This window comes from Stenella coeruleoalba, assembly GCF_951394435.1.
Source record: "Stenella coeruleoalba genome assembly, chromosome: 19".
NCBI classification, from domain to species: domain Eukaryota; kingdom Metazoa; phylum Chordata; class Mammalia; order Artiodactyla; family Delphinidae; genus Stenella; species Stenella coeruleoalba.
Window position 1 is genome coordinate 33,567,438 of NC_137165.1, and position 21,324 is coordinate 33,588,761.

The window sequence follows — 21,324 nt, forward strand, 5'->3', positions numbered from 1 at the left end:
TCGACAAAACACTTCAAGATTTCTTTGTATATAATGTGATACAAAAACATCTGTGTTTTTATTGGTGACAATGTCACAAGTACTGCTGCTATAACTGTCATGTGTTGTCTATATTCATAATGAAAGAAAACATTTACTTTTGGGTAGAGGATAGTAATCCTAAAGATGAAATATTTTCCTATCCATGTTCACGGATCTTAAGAACCCCTTAAGACTAAGGTCCAGGCAACAAGACCAGAAATGAAAGAGATATTTAGAGAAAGTATATTTCAAATAAATAAACATCCTCTGTTAAGTAAAAATGGCAAATAGATAAAATAATCCTAACCTAAACTGGATTGCATCCAGAGAGTAAAAAGGAAATATCCTTATATCAACTGTTATTTAACAGTTTCCTTTACTTTGCTAAAAAGAGCACAGACAAACAACAGCAATAACCGCCAAACCATGATTCATTTTCAAGATGAATCCCTCCCTGTTCAAACGTTTACATTGTTTTTGACTAGCATCAGATTGTTTATCCACACAAACTGTAAATACATCATTTTTAGAACTAACCAACAACAATGCCCATTTTGTTTTGACATGTAAGGTACAAAAAGAACATAAAGAAAAATGACCATCACTCTAATGTCTGCACTTTAAAAATGAAAAAACTACAGAAAAAGGGGGTGAAATTCCAACATAATAAAAATTTAGCATGTGTTATCAGGAGGAAAACGTCTCCTGAAATTCCTTGCTTTCAAAAGGGAATTTAAGAACTGCAGTACTGCTAAACTGTCTATAATCTCCTCTCTGAGATGCCTTCTCTTAGCTTTATGGAAAAATATGAAGAAAGCTGTGAAAACAATAATGCTGAGAGAAAATAATATATTTTGACAATATTACTCTTCAACTGTTTGATCTTTTACAAATGACAAATCCTTAACTGACTGGCACTTTGCACCCTTCAGCAAAAATATATTGAAAGGTATTCATTCAGTCATTCAATATCCGTTTTGTTCCCTTAGACAAGGGCAGAGATGACCTTAATTTCTGTGCACAGTATGCCCAAAGCCTAGCACAGAACCTGGTATGTGGTATGCTTATTAGAGAAGGAAGAAGAGGAAGAAAAAAGGAACTCAAAAGAATGCTCTCTGAAGATGTATAAAGACTATAAATTCTTCCAAATTTTTCTACTAATACAGCTGGTTCTCTGGCCAACCTAGCTGCCCAATGTGCACACTAAATCTCGCTCCATAAACTGTATGGTGAAATTCAAGTTAAGAAAAATATTTAACACAAAAAGCAAGGCCCTCAAAGAACCTATACTACCATTTAGTTATATGACAAAACAGTCACACCTAAGAATGTAAGTAATTATTTCTGAAGTAAAATTTCTTGCAAATGGCTGAAAACATGAATATCTCATAGCTTTCTAAACTTTTTTTTTTAATTTTAAATACTTTTTTATGATTTTTATTTGTAAAAATATTTATTTATTTATTATTTATTTCTTTTGTCTGCACCGGGTCTTAGTTGCGGCACACGGCATCTATGTTACGGCCATGGTATCTTTGTCGTGGCATGCATACTCTTAGTTGCGTCATGCAAACTCTTAGTTACAGCGTGCATGCAGGATCTAGTTCCCCGATCAGGGATCGAACCCAGGCCCCCTGCAATGGGAGCGTGAAGTCTTACCCGCTGGACCACCAGGGAAGTCCCAATACTTTTTTAAATGACAGTTTTCACCCAGGACTTATTTCAACCTCAAAGATCATGGATCACTAGTTAAATATACATGAATAATAACTGTTCTTATAAAAATAATAGGGCCAGGGACTTCCCTGGTGGCGCAGTGGTTAAGAATCCACCTATCGGGCTTCCCTGGTGGCACAGTGGTTGAGAGTCTGCCTGCCGATGCAGGGGACACGGGTTCATGCCCCAGTCCGGGAAGATCCCACATGCCGTGGAGTGGCTAGGCCCGTGAGCCGTGGCTGCTGGGCCTGCACGTCCGGAGCCCGTGCTCCACAACGGGAGAGGCCACAACAGTGAGAGGCCCACGTACTGCAAAAAAAAGAAAGAAAAAAAGAATCCACCTACCAATGCAGGGGACACGGGTTTGATCCCTGGTCTGGGAAGATCTCACATGCCACAGAGCAACTAAGCCCGTTTACCACAACTACTAAGCCTGCACTCTAGATCCCGCGAGCCACAACTACTGAGCCCGTGTACCACAACTACTGAAGCCTGTACACCTAGAACCCATGCTCCGCAACAAGAGAAGCCACCGCAATGAGAAGCCTGTGCACTGCAACAAGGAGTAGCCTCCGCTTGCCGTAACTAGAGAAAGCCCACGAGCAGCAACAAAGACCCAACACAGCCAAAAACAAATAAATTAATTAATAAAAAAAAATACTTCTAAATAAATAAATAAATAATAGGGCCAGGGACTTCCCTGGTGGTCCAATAGTTAAGAATCTGTCTTCCAATGCAGGGGATGCGGGTTTGATCCCTGGTCGGGGAACTAAGATCCCACACGCTGGGGGGCAACTAAGCCCATGTGACACAACTAGAGAGCCCAAGCGCCACAACTAGACAGCCTGCGTGCCGCAACTAGAAAGCCTGCACACAGCAACTACAGAGCCAACGTGCTCTGGAGCCTGTGTGCCACAATGAAAGATCCTGAATGCTGCAACTAAGACTCAATGCAGCCAAACACAAATAAAAATAAATATTAAAAAAATTATAATAGGGCCAAAGCACAAAATATCATCTAAGCAGAAAACAAAGGTCCCAAACTGTTTTGAGTTGCAGAATTTCTCCCCAGGATTCTATTTACCAATATATTTTTTCAGTCTATCTTAAAACTTCCTCCAGAAAAAATACATATGTTGAATTGATTAGGTATTACAAAAGGATGTGTGTTCAAGCAGAAGCATTTTAGCTTCTTTAACTTCTTAGGGATATAGCCAGAAGAACTGCAAAGATGTACTCAAACAAGTACTTGTACACACATGTTCATAACAGCACTATCCACAAAATCAAAAGGTGGAAACAACTCAAATATCCATCAATGGATGAACGGATAAAAAACTGTGGTACATACATGTAATGGAATATTATTCAACCATAAAAAGTAATGAAGTACTGACACATACTACAATGTGGCTATACTTTTAAAACATTATGCTATGCAAAAGAAGCCAGAAACAAAAGGTCACATATTTTATGACTGCAGTTATATGAAATACCCATAACAGGTATAGATTGAGATGGAAAGCAGACTGGTGGTTGCTACGGGCTTGGGGACAGAGGGGTGGGGAGGAACTGCTTAAAGAATATGCAGTTTGGGGGATTTCCCTGGCGGTCCAGCAGTTAAGACTCCGCCCTTCCAATGCAGGGGACACAGACTAGATCCCTGATTGGGGAACTAAGAGCCCACAGGCCATGCTGTGCAGCCCCAAAAAAAGAAAAAGAATATGCAGTTTTCATCTGGGGTGAAGACAATATATTTGGAACTAGACAGAAGCGGTAGTTGCATAATATTGTGATGTAATAAATCCCACTGAATTGTTAACATCTAAATGGTTAGTTTTATGTCATGTGAATGTCAAATCAATTAAATAAGGGTTGTTTTCTGTAGGAACCATAATCTTGCTCTATAAAATTCCCTATACTTAAAAATCTAAATTGGTCATCTGTCAAGGAGAAACTGCAATACTCCAAAAAACAAAGTGTCATCTAATGTCAATGAATATCTTCTCTCATTCTGGTGGGTACAACCATTCTGGTATTATCAAGGCCAAGATTCACATACGTTGTTATCCAGCACTTCAATTCAAAAATAAAACAAAGTGAGAGAGTGGCATGGACATATATACACTACCAAATACAAAACCAATAGCTAGTGGGAAGCAGCCGCGTAGCACAGGGAGATCAGCTCGGGGCTTTGTGACCACCTAGAGGGGTGGGGTAGGGAGGGTGGGAGGGAGACGCAGGAAGGAGGAGATATGGGGATATATGTAGATGTATAGCTGATTCACTTTGTTATACAGCAGAAACTAACACACCACTGTAAAGCAATTATACTCCAATAAAGATGTTAAAAAACAAAAACAAGACAAAAATAAGCACACATCTGCACTAAGAAACAAGGACAAAAATTTTCATCTCTTCATTATACATAATAGCTCCACATCAGAAACCACCCAAATATACATCAACAGTAGGAGAAAGGATAAATAAGTAAAAATATATTTGTACAATGGAATATGTAAGAGCAATGGAAATAAATGAATTAAACCTACATAAAAATACATGAATTAATCTCACAAACATGTTAAAGAAGTTGAATATACGAATATATACACACTCTGTTTTTAAAAAAAAGTGAACATTTCACTTTTTTAAAAAGTAAGGAAGTGATTACCCTGAAAGTCAGAATCACAGCTTACTTTTATGGAAAAGGGGCACAAATATGGAGTTCTAGTAATGTTTCCTTTATTGGTTGGAGTGACGGTTACACAACTATTTGCTCTAGATAAAATACTGACTGATACGTGGGTTTTTTAGAAATCCCCCAAAGATGTATTGGGTTGGCCAAAAAGTTCGTTCGGATTTTTCCGTAACATCTTACGAAAACCCAAATAAACTTTTTGGCCAACCTAGTATTTTAAAATAAAATGCAAATGCTGCTCTAAAATACATACGACTCAAGATTATTCCTCTCCAACAATAAATATTTCTTAATGAACTACAGCACTGATTCTGGTTAAAGCCAGAGTTTTCTGGAAAAGATCTATAGATATAAGATTCAATCTCCAAATTTATGAAAATAGTCTTGAACATCATATTCCATACATATGACATCAAGTAATTCTTATATACTGAAAAAGTTAGGGAGTTAGCTGAGTGCGGCAAGTGAGCTGAAGAGATCTGGTGCTTCCCCTGGGGCCAAGGAGAGTGGTGTGGCCTCTGCTAGGGTGGGGGAAGGGGGCAGTCATTGGGGAAGAAGGAGAGAACTTATCAAAAAATGCAAGGCAGAGTTCCCAGCACAACGGGAATGTTGAAGCCTGGGGACTACTGTTTCCATATTCGCTCACTCACACACTCCTCCATCCATCCATCCATCCATCCATCCGTTCATTCATTCAACAGATCTCCATTTACTCTGCGCCTGGCAGGCACTGTAATAAGTTCTGTTCATACAGAATGGGCATTTAATAGAACTAATAGCCTGGTGGCAGAGACATATTTAAAACATAATCACATAAATAAATATTTAATTTAAAGTTGAAAAAAAAAGTTAGGGAGCTAAGGTAGTATGGTAATGGTCACCATTACTATATTAACTTCAATTTATTAAATGATTTAATAAATTAAGAATGTTCCCGGGCTTCCCTGGTGGCGCAGTGGTTAATGACAATGCACGAGACATGGGTTCGATCCCTGGTCCGGGAAGATCCCACATGCCGTGAAGCAACTATGCCCGTGCACCAGAACTACTGAGCCTGTGATCTAGAGCCCGTGAGCCACAACTACTGAGCCCGCACGACACAACTACTGAAGCTCGTGCACCTAGAGCCTGTGCTCTGCAACAAGAGAGGCCACCGCAATGAGAAGCCTGTGCACCACAACGAAGAGAAGCCCCCACTCGCTGCAACTAGAGAAAGCCCAGGCACAGCAATGAAGACCCAACACAGCCAAAAATAAACAAACAAAATAAATAAATTAAAAAAAAAAAGAAGGTCCCCAAATGAGCCCAAGATCTTATCTTCATATGAATGAATTAGAAAAATGGGTTAATTTTATTCCAGATCTCGAAAATGAAAGATAAAGGGAAGAAGTACTGTTGGGAATAGTGGAGAGAGAGAAAACTGGGTTTACCGTGCAGAGGAGATCCAGAAGGGCTGCTGGATAGACCTGGAACAGGGCTACAGCGACCTCCTTGCTTAGACGTCAGTTCCTGTTCAATCTCTTCCAGCCCAGCACTCTTCTGGAAACGGCTCATACGATTTACCACTCGTGGTGACATATGTGTTCGAACACAAGGCTGGCCACCATAAGGGTTGATTGGGAAAACGTGGGAAGTCCCCCGGAGTGTACTGACCACAACCCAGCGACAGTCATGGCTGAAGCATATGTCTTGTACCTAGAAATGAAACAAGGAAAAACAAAAAAAAGATTGAAACTATTTGGGTTTACCTAGGAATATCACAAACATATTACTAAATATGAACAGAAATGCCTGCCTGGGGACTTCCCTGGTGGTGCAGTGGTTAAGAATCTGCCAAAAAAGACCCAAAGCAGCCAAAACCAACCAAATAAATAATAATAAATAATATAATTAATTAACTAATTATTTTTAGAAAAGAAATGCCTGCCTGGTTACCAAATTTACCTAACACCAGATTATATTTTCAAAATGTTTCGTCTAAAGATCAGATTCATGGTGAATACTGATCAAAACTCCACATAAGGGATTTGATAAGATTTACAAGAGGGAATTCTGTCCCTTGCTGTATACAGTGCCAAGTCAGAAAATAGGACCTAGGTGGTTTTACCCTATAGAGCTATATTAAAAAAAAAAGATATATGGATAATGTTCATTTCTTTAAAGGAATTTACCTTCCAAAAAAGCATAAAAGAGTAAAAATTAAAACATACATTATACAAAGCAGGTGAAGTTATTAATCCAATCATTCACTCAACGAATACTCACTGGGTACCCTGCTAATAAACACTAGGAAAAGAGGTGGGTAAGAAATCGTCCTTGGGCTCACAGCCTACCAGGAAGAAAAGACATAAGAAATTTGCAAAAATATAACATATAAAAATGAAATAACTGTCTTACATTTGAGGCACAGTGGTAACAAAAAGGAAGGAAAATATGAAATCTGCTTCTGAGAGGTGAAAAGGAGATGTTCAAGAAGGTAGAGGGTTAGGAGTGGCACCAAAAACACATGATCTGAATAGCTCTGGGTTCTGGAACTGAGTTTTGAAGTAAGATATACTTACAAAGAAAGGAGCGATGGACATTCTAATTTAGATATATGCAGATATTCTACTTTTGATATAGATGCATAGACATAAGATGGAAATGATGAGCAAGTAGTTCAGTATGTCAGAAACAACATGAGAGTGAGCAAAAGCCAGAGCAAGAGGTGTCTGGATTTTATTTAAGAAATAAGGAGTCAAGATTTCAATTCTGGAAGGATGATTGTGGGAGTGAATGCAGGGGAATGGATGTGCAGTGGAGATGAGGGTAACTGAAGGAAAGTTAAGTAGAAGTTTCTTCAACAGACACAGATATAGGACCCTAAAGAGAGGTGGGAAGAGAAAATGTCTCAAAAACACCCAAATGACAATCCAAATGTCCATCAACAGATGAATGGAGAAAAAAGATGTGGCATGTATATATACACAACAGAATATTTCAGCCATGAGAAAAATGGATATCCTCCTAACTGTGACAGCATGGATGGACCTTGAACACATAATGCTAAACGTGGTAAGTCAGACAAAGAAATAACTTTACAGTATCACTTATATGTGAAATCTAAGAAAAGCAAACCTGTAAAAAACAGAGTAAAATATGGTGGTTACCAGGGGATGTGAGGCGGGGATAAGACTGACAGTGTTTAAGAGTACAAATTTATAACGAGTAGTAAATAAGCCATAGGGATCTAATGCACAGTATACTGATATAGACAATAATATTGTACAGTTATATAATGTGATAAATATGGGTACAATGGCAATCACATTGCAATGTATAAATGTATCAAAGTAACAAGTTGTACACCTTAAATTTACACAATGTTACATGTTAAACTTATTCAATTTAAAAAAAACCACTCTGATAACAATGAAAAAAAAAAGAAAAAACTTACGTATTTGCAGTGGTTGGCAAACACTACAGGCCATACGGTCTCGCTCAGCTATTTCCCTGCCCTTCCAGTGACAAGGTAGCCATAGAAAATATATGTAAATCAATGAATGCAGCTATGTTTGTAGAAAAAAATTTTACAGAAAAACTGACTGGCCACAAACTTGATCTAGGTAAAGTTAGTCACCAAATTGTATGACATTTATCAGGTACTGAAATACAGAAGTCCCAGTATTTTCAAATTAGCAAACTGAATTTATTACTTTCATCTTCATATCAATCTAATGATGACAACTTGAACAAAAATGTCTCTGTAGGGCTTCCCTGGTGGCACAGTGGTTGAGAGTCCGCCTGCCGATGCAGAGGACACGGCTTCGTGTCCCGGTCTGGGAAGATCCCACATGCCGCGGAGCGACTAGGCCCGTGAGCCACGGCCACTGAGCCTGCGCATCCGGAGCCTGTGCTCCGCAACGGGAGAGGCCACAACAGTGAGAGGCCCGCGTACCGCAAAGAAAAAAAAAAGTCTGTTTACTTTTATACTTAAAAAAGACAGCTAAGGGCTTCCCTGGTGGCGCAGTGGTTGGGAGTCCGCCTGCCGATGCAGGAGGCGCAGATTCGTGCCCCTGTCCGGGAAGATCCCACAGGCCGTGGAGCGGCTAGGCCCGTGAGCCACGGCCGCTGAGCCTGCGCGTCCGGAGCCTGTGCTCCGCAATAGGAGAGGGCACAACAGTGAGAGGCCGGCGTACCGCAAAAAAAAAATAAATAAAAATAAATACATAACCCAGACAAAAAAGTATAGTAAAATAAGATAAGATGTTTGTGAATAGGATTTAAAACTTGTGAGTAAAACTCCTCAAGCAGTCAAAGAAGCCGATTTTCAGTGTATTAAATCTTCAAATAAGCCTAAATTCTGCTTAAAATCTTGACTAATACTTCAGAAATATTCTACAAGCAAAAGCTATACGTATTCATCAAAGTACAAGAGCCTGGAATCTTTGAAATAAAAAAGAAATTTTAGTCTTACATCAAAACAGGATATTTAATTGCTAGACAACTGACAGACCAAAATTATCAATACATGGATAAACCCCAAACTGAGCCCCATGCCTGCCCATTTCAATTACTGTGACACATCCAAATGACACATTAATGTTATAATTAAAGAATCTCCTGATTCTTTACACTGAGAAATTTAACTCCCAGCAATTCTAGAATTACGAATAAAAAGTCATTCCTCAAGTGCTTCACCTCTCTACTTCACTTACACTGACTTTCAGCTAAACGACTTACAGAAAAGCAGGAGAAAAGGAAGGGGTAGGACAAAGAAAAGTGTAAACAGCAGAAGCAAGAGAAAAGAAACACAGTACCAGACAAATTTAATATTATAGTATCAAATGCATTAACACAAGCCAGAATCAAACATCTAAAGAAAACTATCTTCAGGCTTACTGAGTAACTTATGTTCCACCCACAGCGGAACTAAACCATGTCATCTAAAACCTTTTTCCAAAACACTTATAATCAAGATGACTTCCTGGTCTGTCAATGAAAAGAAGTTTCCTAATTTCATTTTAAGAATACTTCTGATATGAGGTGGTACTAACAAACAGTATCAAGGCAAGAAGACAGAATTCTACCTAAAAGCTTACTTAGAAAACTGCTATTAGAGAAGTAATTCTGCTCTGTGACCTTAAAGACACATCAGGATACATAAACGAGCAGAGAAGAGTTGCTAAACACATCAGCTGTCAAGAAACTAGAGAAAGTTTAATCCTTTAAATAACATTACGAAGGATAACAAGTTGCCTATCCACAAAATGCAAAATGATACAACTGTTCCTGTTATCAAACAAGTTGGGTGGTTTTTCATACATTATTAAAAATAAGAAAGACTGGGAACCCTCATTAGGACACTCATTATTATCAATTTGGAGCTTTTAAATAAGCAAATGTCAGAATTCTTAACTAATGAGATATAAATAAGAAATACAGAGTGCTTAATTAAATGTTTTGCAAATTTCTATTCGGTTATATAATTTATTGCTCTTTAAATGTATTATTTGGCATATTTATAACATCTCACACTTGCTTCTTATTGTAATGATGTAAAATTTGGCTATGAGAAACCAATTAGGCCTGTAGAAAGCTGAAGTATTTGTTCCTTAAAACATACTGCAGCTATATGTCAGTAATTCTAGTTTATACAAGTATTTTTTTCAGCAATCTAAATCAATTTCATTGATTTACTCATCCAAACAATATTTGGGGCAACCAAAATCTAATATAGCAGACATATATGGCATAATTACGTCCAACATTTTATCAAAACAAACAACCAAAAAAAAAAAAAAAACCTCGAGTGTATATTTCATTCACAGAACAGGCTGAATTCAAATTACATATAAAACAAGAGTAATTGAGCACTAGAATTAAGTGTTACTACATTTAAGCATCTAAGATACAGAAATGAGCATCGCACAAGCCTCCAAATTTATGCCGCAAATTTACCCCCAATCCCAATTAACTAATAATAGCAATTTTAAAATTCACTGTTATTTTAACATACTAAAATCTAAAGCAGAGATTCTCTAACTTTTAGTAGACTAAGCAGCACCTAGATTATTTGTAGGAAATACAGATCCTTTGGTCCCACCTTCAGAATTACGATTCAGGAGGTGTTGGGAGGTCTTGGGGGAGACGTGACCAAGAAATCTGCAGTTTTAGAACTCAGATAATGACTCTGATACTGGCCTGAAGTCTTTAATATGGAGCTAGAAAAAAAAATAAACTTACCAGAAATAGCAGTCCCCCAGCCCCACACCAAACCTTAGAAATTACATAAAAGATACTCTTTTTTAAAAATGAAGTAATGGCAATGATTTCCTAGGGTGTGAGTGGGGCAGAAGACTGACTGAAGAGGGCAGGAGGAAACTTTCTGAGATAATGAAAATGTTCTATACCTTGATTTGTGGTTGTACAGATGTAACTAGTGGATGGCAAATAGAACACCCAGCCTCCAACCTTCACTCCCTCACCTGCCACCACTACAGATACTTCCTATGTGCTTCCCAAAGCCTCTCTTACAGCAGGTGTTGAAAAGTATCCACTTTCTTGACAAAAGGAATTAACATCACTGAAGCTGTCCTTACTCCTTGAATTCACCTTACTGCTTTGAATTCAGAAATGATGCCCACTGGAGTGGCAATTATAAAGCGATCACAAGAAAAAGAACAAAAAAAGTCACTGAGACACTGTACCAAAACTGGCAGCAGCCTTCTTGTAAAGTGAGAAAAATAAACCCTGGGTTGTTTTTTTTTTAAACCATTGTTTTTGGTTCTGTAGGCAAATACATGCCTAATGATTCAATTACTAATTCCCTTTCCAACTCTCTTTTAAAAAGAAAGAAAACCCGAAAGCAGAGAGTACTTGGATAAAAAGTCTCAAATCCCAGAGTACTATTCTTTCACAAGCCTGTAAGAATGGCAATTAAAACCGTAAAGACAAGTCCCATATCACAAAAACTAACTAGCCAAGGTCCTAGCCTTCAGATGAGGTTATGTTAATGGCAATAAGTTTGCTTGAGAATAAGATGCTTAGAATGGAGATGTGGTAAAGACAGATAATCCACACACACCCTCTATCTCATCTGTCTACTCCCTCCCCATATCAATTCTTCAGATTCATTTATTTATCCAATAATGCATTCATGGGAACCCTATTACATGTTTTGCACTCTTCTAGTTGCTAGAAATTTGAAAATGAGCTATCAAATAAACAGCATGCTGAACTCTTGGGCATCTATGCCAGAGAAATGAAAACTATGCTCACGTAACATGCTCATAATATCCCCAAACTGTAAATAGTCTGGGTGGATGTTTAAACAAACTGTAAAAGTTAGGTTACTTATAAAAGGGTAACATGAGGGAACTGTCCAGTATCTTGACAGCAGTGGTGGATACACAAACTGACACGTGATTAAATTATAAACACCTAAACACACACACATACACAAACACACACACACAAGCACATCTGGTAAAATCTGAAAAAATCAGTGCATTGCGCCCATGTCAATATGCTGGTTGCCATATACTCTAGTTTTTCAAAATGTTACCATTGGGATAAACTGGGTAAAGTGTACATGGGATCTCTTAGTACAATTCTTAAAAGTGCCTATGAACCTATGATTATTTCAATAAAAATCTAAAAGTACAATTTCTTACAAGTGCCTATGAACCTATAATTATTTCAATAAAAATCTAAACAACAAAAAAAGCGAATGTGACACTTTGTAAACACCACAGAGCCAGCAGTGCTAGTGCAGCCGGCTCCTGCTGCAGCCTGAACTTGAGTGGAGACAAGGATGATGGGTGGCCCAAAATGCCAAGGAGTGCAGTGTGAACCGTGGCAGTGGGGGCAGAAAGGGGCTGTGATGCCTGGACACTCGCTGGAAGCCGGTGAGCAGCACCACTGCTCATCGGGAAATAACTGGCACCAACACTTGGCCAAGTGAGGAAAAACGGCTAACGCTCCTGGCTGCCCCCATAGTATCTACAGACTAGCCTCCCCTGCCACCAGGACAGGGGATAATGAGATCCCCTGGCAGCCGTCACTGGAAAAACTGGCATGTGCACCTTAAACACATTCGTCCATGTTCTTGTGTAGGGGGAAACAGCCCATGCCCTCGTAGGAGGAAAAATACCCTGGAACGAAGTGTAAGCACAGTTCACAGTAGGGAAGAGGAGCTAAGATGACCTTGCGGGTGTACTATTGTTGTCGTTTATGTTGATAAATGTATAACTAGTATTAATGGCTTAATTGATTGTACTTACATGGTTTTAAGTCAGGGGGTATCCTCTGCCATGCAGATCGAGGTGACAATGCGACAAGCCCACAACAGCTCACCTACTAGGCTTCCAGTTCCTTCCCATGTTATGTAATAGAAACAACAGAATCCCAGTAGGAAAAAGTTGAGGTAGAGACTTAATGGCTGCTGAAGTTCACAGCGGTGTTATCCCAGTACAACATCGCCACCTGCCTGATCCAGCAACCAAGTACGCTCCCTTTTTTTAGTTGGCAGCTACTAACCTGCTACCAGGTTCTCGTAACTGAACTGACCCATGGAGGCTGTGTGATTTTCCAGACCCACACTGGGATGAGTCAACTCAAATCTGATGATGAGCACGGTGGGAAGGGCCCGACAGGGCTTGCTAGTCAAGTGGGAATGGTATATTCCAGAATATGTTCCAGAATGGCCCTAGGAGCACCTTGTTTTTACCACTACTTTATCACCCACTCTACTGCTTGAAGCAATGCCACTGGTTCTATAAGCCCCTGAATCACAGAGTTTCCTTTAAATGCCTGATTGATGGTTTGGCTAAAATAAAAAGTGATGGTGTCCGCTGGCCCAGGGCAGCTGCACAGCACCAACAAAAACTGTGGATGGACAAATCTAAGTACCAGTCAACACAGCAGGATAAAGGAAAGCTGTCACCTCTACTTTGAGGGGTCACTATAACTGTGGACCAATCATGCCCATTCATTAATGTATTATCTATGGATGTTTTTGCACTACAATGACAGAGGTAATACATGTAGAATGCAGAGTTATTTTACAATCTGGCCTTTTAAAGAAAACTCCTACGCCAAAGGACTAGAACTGTTATATTTATACCGAAACTTGTCATCTGCCGATGGCCTTGCCAATGGTCTGTTTGCCATGAAGTAGACTACATACTGGCAGATTGCAGATGTCCCTGTTGTAGGGCCATGAGCTGTGCAAGCAAATCATGGCTGGTAACTGAAGAATCTGGGTCACTAATGCCCAAGGTAAGAATCCACCCACTGATGAGAATGACTGGAATCAAGCCACTGATCAGGCCTGCTTTTTGCCCTGCCTTGTACAGTGATTTCCATCTAAATCCATCAATTATAAATCTTTGCCCCCTCTATTATCCATTGTTTCATATCACTCAAAGTATACACGATGTCATAATTTAAAAGCATAAATATACTACAGGTGCTGGGGTTAGTTGCTGAACTTATCTATTAGGACAACATAGTTGACAGGATTGCTCAGATATTTGCCCTTTTTTCCTTATTTGTTCTATCAAATGTTGAGAAAGTGTTATTAAACTCAGTTTTAGGTGCATAGACATTGAAATCCTCCTGATAATTTGACTCGAACATTATGAAATAGCTCTGGTAACAGTCTTTGTCTTAACCTCTATTTTACTTGATATTAATATAGTCAAATCTTTAATATTCTTATGTTTATTATTTGCATGACATACCTTTTAACATGCTTTTACTACCATCATATTAAAGATTCAAAGAAAATCTGTAATAGATAACTTGTTCCTTTAGTTTGAAGTTCTTTAGATTGGAATATATTAAAATTTAATATAATTATTTATATGATTCAACTTTGATGTACCATTTAATGTTGTTTTCTGTTTATCCCCTCTGTTTCTTGTGCCTCTGCTCCTCCCTTTCTGCCTACTTTTGAATTAATTGAACATTTTTTAGAATTCCATTTTATATGAAGTTTTGTCTTTTTAGGTGTAGCACATTGAACCTTGAAATAGTAATAGTTCCTTGCTCCCACAAAGCACCAATGGTCCATTATGCTAGTTATATGCATTACATGTATACAATATAAACCTGAGAAAATGTTAAAATTTCTTACATATAAAAATTATTTTAACATTAAATTTAAAATTTTAACATTCCTACATATTTTAAATGAATTAAAAGAAAGAGAGAAAAAATGCTCTCTAATAAGAAATTGATCATTTCTCACATACTTCATTACTTCCAAGATATCTAAGTTTGCTCTGGTATCATTTCCCTGTGCATGATTTCTAGTGTGGATGTGCAAGGTTTATTGCTCACTCCTTCATTCTTAAATGATACTTTTGCTGGATGGAGAATTTTTGATTACCAGTACTTTTTTCTCTCAGTCCTGTAAACATGTTATTCCACTGCCTTCTGACTTCCATAGTTTCTGATGAGAAGTCAACAGTTTGTTCAAATGTTATTTCTCTGTATGTAATGTGTTATTTTCCGCTGGCTACTTTCAAGATTTGCTTTGGTTTGCAGAAAGTTTACTATGACATTTTTGTTAAACTTGTGTTTTGTCATATTCAATATTTTTTTTCAATAAATTTGGAAAGTTTTCCATCTTTATTTCTTCTTTTTTTTTTTTTTCCCTGCCTCATTCTCTCTGTATCCTCTCCTTCTACACAGATTGAGAGGAATTTTGCTCCAGGATGGATCATACGCAGAGTCTCAACCATACCTGATTTGTATGATTTTGATGAGGAGATCTGAACTTTGGAGCTGATGATATTTTAAAGAAATTTGAGAGTTAGAGGAGATGTTGTAATGTGCTGAGATCTTCAGGGATGTTTGTATGGAGTAAATACATTTTACACATGAAGTAATCCTGAATTTGAAGGGTCAGAGGGTGGACTGTAGTGAGGCAAAGAGTGGCTCTAAAAAAGACACATCCAGATCCTAATCCCTGGAACCTACATACAGTACATTATAGACCCAAAGAGTGACTATTACATTATATGACAAAATATGTGATTGATTTCTAGATCTGGAGAAGTTATCCTGGATTATCAGTGTTGACATTAAAAGGAATCACAGGTACCCTTATAAGATACAAGGAGGAAAAGACAAAGAGAAGAGGAGGAGGAAATGAGATCATAGAGGCAGATACTGGAGTGACGCAGCCAAAAGGCAAGAAATGCTGAGGGTCACCAGAAGCTGGAAAAGGCAAAGAACAGATCTTTGTTAGAATTCTAGAGGGAGTGCAGCCTCACCAGCACCTTAATTTTGGACCTTTGCCTTCCAGGACTGTGAAAAAATAAATTTCTGTTATTTTAAGGCAATTTGGTTTTGTTCTGTTATTTTAAGGTAATTTGTTATGACTACCACAGGAAAGAAATGTGGAGTAAATTTGTATATCGTCCAGAACAATGTGAATTTAATGTTGTGGACTGCCTGTAACTGAGGTTGCTGGGTGGAATGGCAAGCTTATGTTAAGATTTTCATAAACTGCCAAACTATTTTCCAGAGTGGCAGCACCATTGTACATTCCCAACAGCACTGTGCGGAAGATCGAGTTCCTCCACTCATTGACTTTTTGAGAGTTCCTTAAAATGTGTTGTAGATACCAGACAACTTGTATCTAATCCAAAGGGTTCCTCCTATGTTTTCTTCTAAAAGCTTTATAATTGTAGATTTTATATTTAAATGTGATCCAATTTCAGTTTATTTTTATATATGGGATGAGATATGGATTAACACTTTTTTTTTTTTGGCACATCAATACCCAGACAGACAGTCTATTACCATTGTTGACTAACTTGTCTCCACTTTGCACCTTTGTCAAAAATCAATTGTACATATGTATGGAAATGTTCCTGAATGTTATTTAGCTTTAATAAGTCTTATTATCAGGTAGTGGTAACCCTCCAACTTTGTCTTTCTTTTTCAATATTATTTTGCCCAGTGTAAGTCCTATGTACTTCCATATGAATTTGAGAACTAGCTTGTCAATATCTATCCAAAAATTTTTTAAAAAATCCTGCTGGGATTCTGATGGAGATTTCAATGAATATATAGATCAGTTTGGACAGAAATGATATTCTAATAATATTAAGTATTCCAGCCCAAGAATATGGTTTAACTCTTTTATTTATTCAGGTCTTTACTCTCAGCAATGTTTTATAGTTTTAGAATATAGTCTTGCACATGGTATAGTCACTATTTTAAAATTTTAACTAATTTTTTTAAAATCACCAATTATTTTTTCCTAGTATGTAGTACCCTGAAGTCTTATTAAAATCACTTATTAGTTCTAACTTTTTTGTAGTATCCATTAGATTTTCTATATGTCATCTTTAAATAAACGTAATTTTACTTCTTCCTTACTAGTATGATGTCATCCTTCCTGTGGCTGCAGATTTCTCTGCAGATCTCAGGGGTTCTTTCTTTGCAGCTTTCATCTCTCTGGTGCTCTGTCCTGAGAACTCGATGATGTTTGTCTCCCTGGACTCTCATCAACAAAGGGAGTCTACTAGGCTCCATCTGGGTTCCCCCTTCCTGCATCATGGACTCTTTTTTCCTGAACTGATCATCAGCTACTATCAATTAATAATATTAAATAGCTAGATACTTTCCCCCTTGAGTATTAAACATACTAATCATACCATTTTGCAGAACTGCTCTGATAAAGTAAAAGTAACACGTATGCAGAGGTTTCAAAAGCAAGTTTACCATTTATCAAAATTAGCATGTTAAGTACAAAAACTACTTGTGTCTGCTTCAGTAAGACTTTACAGAAGTATATTTTTTAAATATTGTAAGGTCTTACTATATACAACTTCATTGATGAAAACTAAGAATATTTTTCTAACTGCATATGTACTTTATGAGGAAAATTACTGTCAGATGCAGAAGATATCCTAAGTCACAGATCACAAAACAAGTTAATTCAACATAATTAGATCCACATATTTGATTTTTTTTCTTGCCTGATGAAAGTGCCCTCAGAATCCTTGGAAGATTCCAGAAGGACATGATTTTAAAATACTCAAAGACAGATAGATCACTTGCCATACAGATTTCAACATCGGTGTTAAATTTTATATATCATTTCAAAATTACTTTCAGTAGAAGTTTATAAAAATTAATTTTATGGTCATTAATTGAGTTTCCTTAGATCTTGATGTTTGATGTTTAAAATTTCCAGTCTCCTAAATTACAGGGTGTGAAATAGAACAACATAATTTTAATAATGTCTATTTGGTTTTCCTACCTGTTAAACAGGAATAGCATTGTCACTAGCAAACATGATTACCTACAAACGTTTGTCCATGTGCAGGGCACTGTTCTACAGATGAGAGACACCAAGAAGCTTAAGCAAGATCTCTATTTCTGGTTGGATGTAAAGGTGAATTAAGTGACAAATAATTCTAATGCAAAAGAGGTATCAAAAATAGGTGTAAATTTTTTTTAAAGGTGTGGGTGCTTAAAATAATTCTAGTAGATTGTAGCTGAGGTACAGCATATCAGTAAGTAGGGAGGGCAGGACAGGGATTAAAAAACCAGAATTAAGAAATAAAATGTGCCCTGTATTGTACAACACAGGGAATATACCCAGTATTTTTAGTAACTATAAATGGAACATAATCTTCAAAAATTGTGAATCACTGTGTTGTAACATATAATATTGTACATCAACCATACTTCAACAAAAAAAAATTTTTTAAAAAGAAATAAAATGTGCCCAGCAGCATGTAGAAATAGTAAATCTTTACCTAAAATGCTCACCTAATTAAAAACTTCCATGCAAAAGAAGCAAAAACAAATGGTTACTAAATAAGAGTAAGCAAGTTCATTGTACCAGAAAGTTAAGGACAATGTCAAAGAATAATGGAGATAGGTCAAAAGTACATAGATGTCAAGCTAATAGGCTCCAACTGGTCAAATCTGGGATATTTTGAGTATTAAAATAATTATTGAATGACTATAACTCATTTAATAAAGAATCTATTCAATCAAATGATATATGTAAATAAAAGAAGTAATACAAAGCTTGATGAGGAATGGGATATTTACATAGTTTTAACTGACTTCCCTTAACCCGCTATCCGCCCAGGGCACAGCATAGAGGCAGCAGACTAAAATGTCCTTCTCCCAATCTTCCCCTGAAAGAAGTACATTTGCGTACTTTAAAGACCACTGCCAGCTTCCTATCAGTCTGCATCTAGGTGCTGAGACACACACCACATTAACAAAATGAAATATCATCATCCCAATAGATGCAGAAAAAACATTTGACACAATTCAACATCCATTCATAATAAAAACTCAATAACGTGGGTATAGAGAGAATGTACCTCAACATAATAAAGGCCATATATGACAAGCCCACACCTAACATCATACTCTATGGTGAAAAGCTGAAAGTTTTTGTTTTAAGATGTGGAGCAAGACAAGGGTGCCCATTTGTGATTCTTTTATTAAACACAGTACTGGAAGTACTAGCCAGAGCGCTTAGGCAAGAAAAAAATAAACAAAAGGCATTCAAACTGGAATGGAAGAAATAAAACTGTCTCTATTTGAAGATGACATGATCTTATATATACAAAAACCCTAAACACTACACCAAAAAACTGATAAAACTAATAAACAAATTCAGTAAAACTACAGGATACAAAATCAGTTCTGGTTCTTCACACTAATAACAAACTATCAGAAAGAGAAATTAAGAAAGTAATCCCATTTACAACTGCATCAAAAAGAATAAAATACGTAGGAAAATTTAACCAATGAGGTAAAAGACCTGCACACTGCAAACTATAAGACATTGATGAAACAAACTGAAGACACAAATAAATGAAAAAATAATCCATGCTCATGAATTAGAAGAGTACTGTTAAAATGTCCATACTACCCAAAGCAATCTACAGATCCAATGCAATCTCTATCAAAATTCAAATGGCATTTTTCACAGAACTAGAACAAAAAATCCTAAAATTTGTAGGAACTACCAAAGACCCCAAATAACAAAAGTGATCATGACAAAGAAGAACAAAGTTGGAAGCATCAAGTTTCTTGATTTCAAACTATATTATAAAGCTAAAGTAATAAAAACATCATGGTATTGGGGTAAAAACAGAAGCTAGCAGCACAGCAAAATAAGAAAGTAAAAAAAAGGAGGTATTATTAACAAAGAAAAGACTACAACTATCACTTGTATAGGTATACATTGTTTTAGAGTTCTGACCTAATGTAACAAGAAAAATAAAATTGAAAACAGTCAAAAGTTATCATAATTGTCAGAAAGTATGTTCTACTTATAAAATCCAAGAAAATGGTACAGAAGAAGTATTGGGTCTTACAGTAGAGTCTAGCAAAGCAGGAAGATACAAATTACAAATCTAATACAAAACAATCTATAGTTTATGATACCTCAGCATTAAATAACATTGGATGCAAAAATTCTACATTTAATGATGTGAATTCTAACTGTATTAAAATGTAATTTCAATGCAATCCAAATAAAAAACTTCAAAATATTCTTTATATAACTCAATAGGGTTACTCTAAAATGCATTTCAATGAGAAAATGCCAAAGAATAGCTGGGAAAGTTTTTGAAAATGAACAATAAATCTGCTAAAGTAAGTAAAACAGCATAAAGTTGGTAGAAGGTACTGATTTATTTTTACTTTCTATTTGAGGAATTTTTTTGTTTTTTGGCCACGCTGCACAACTTATGGAAACTTAGTTCCCCAACCAGGAATCGAACCCAATCCCCCCGTGGTGAAAGTGCTGAGTCCTAACTACTGGACCGCCAGGGAATTCCCTAGAAGAATTTCCTGATATACACTAAGTGCAGAGATTGCTTTAATGAACCACCAATATCAGCATCACCCAGCTTTGCATATTGTGTTCAATCTATCTCTTAGTTTGTTTTGTTTTACCGGAATATTCAAAGGCAAACTAGAGATATCATATCATATTGTTTCAACAATAACTACTTCAGCATGACTTCAGGTTATATGCCTAACAGATTAGGGCTTTAAAAAAAAAGTAACACAATTACAGACCCAGCAAAATAAAAAATCATGTAACTCCCAGTTCAAGGTCAATTTTCTCTGTCTCAAAAATGTCTTTTTTATACCTTGTTTAAATCAGCCTCTAAACAAAGTTCACATATTGAATTTAGTTGGTAAATTGGTATGTCTTTTAAGACTCTTGTAATCAATATAACCACATCCCTACTTGTCATGTATTTGTTCTTTTATCTAACCAACACTCCCTTATGTCTAGATTATTTTAAAGCAAATTCCACACTCTTGTATGAATCACAAAAAAATAAGGATATTAAATTCCTTAATGGTATCTACTAAGCCAAATGTTCAAATCTCACCATTTGTATGAAAAATGTATTTTCATACTTGATTTGTATGAAACAGGATTCAAACAAGGTCCACACCTTCTACTTAGATATTATTCTCTAAAATTACTTCTAAGCCCTGCCACACAGCCTGGTTTTTGTAATGAACTTCCCACATTTTAGATTTCACTAGTTGCACTCTCATGGTATTTAACTTGTCCCTCTATCTATGTATTTTGTTTAATGTGCTAATTAACAAAATTAATTAGCCAGTTTGCAAGGCAGAAATAGAGACACAGATGTAGAGAATGAACGTATGGACACCAAGGGGAGAAAGTGGGATGGGGTGGTGGTGGGATGAATTGGGAGATTGGGATTGACATATATACACTAATATGTATCAAATAGATAACTAATAAGAACCTGCTGTATAAATAAATAAATAAATTTTTTTAAAGAAGTGCTCATTGTATCTAGTGGCTGAATTAAATTCAGGTTTAATTTCATAGATGATGTCGTATACATCCTAATTAC

General features: G+C 36.8%; 1 protein-coding gene across 14 annotated transcripts in view; it reads right to left on the reverse strand.

Annotated features, from left to right (window-relative positions):
* The window catches only part of BCAS3 (BCAS3 microtubule associated cell migration factor), a 574,874-nt gene that overhangs the window by 358,713 nt on the left and 194,837 nt on the right, over positions 1-21,324 (reverse strand). For all 14 annotated transcript variants that reach the window (XM_079905183.1, XM_079905184.1, XM_079905176.1 and 11 more), the window contains one exon: positions 5,869-6,133. In XM_079905183.1, the coding sequence (XP_079761309.1) occupies positions 5,869-6,133 (265 nt within the window). The remainder of the gene's footprint in view (positions 1-5,868; positions 6,134-21,324) is intronic.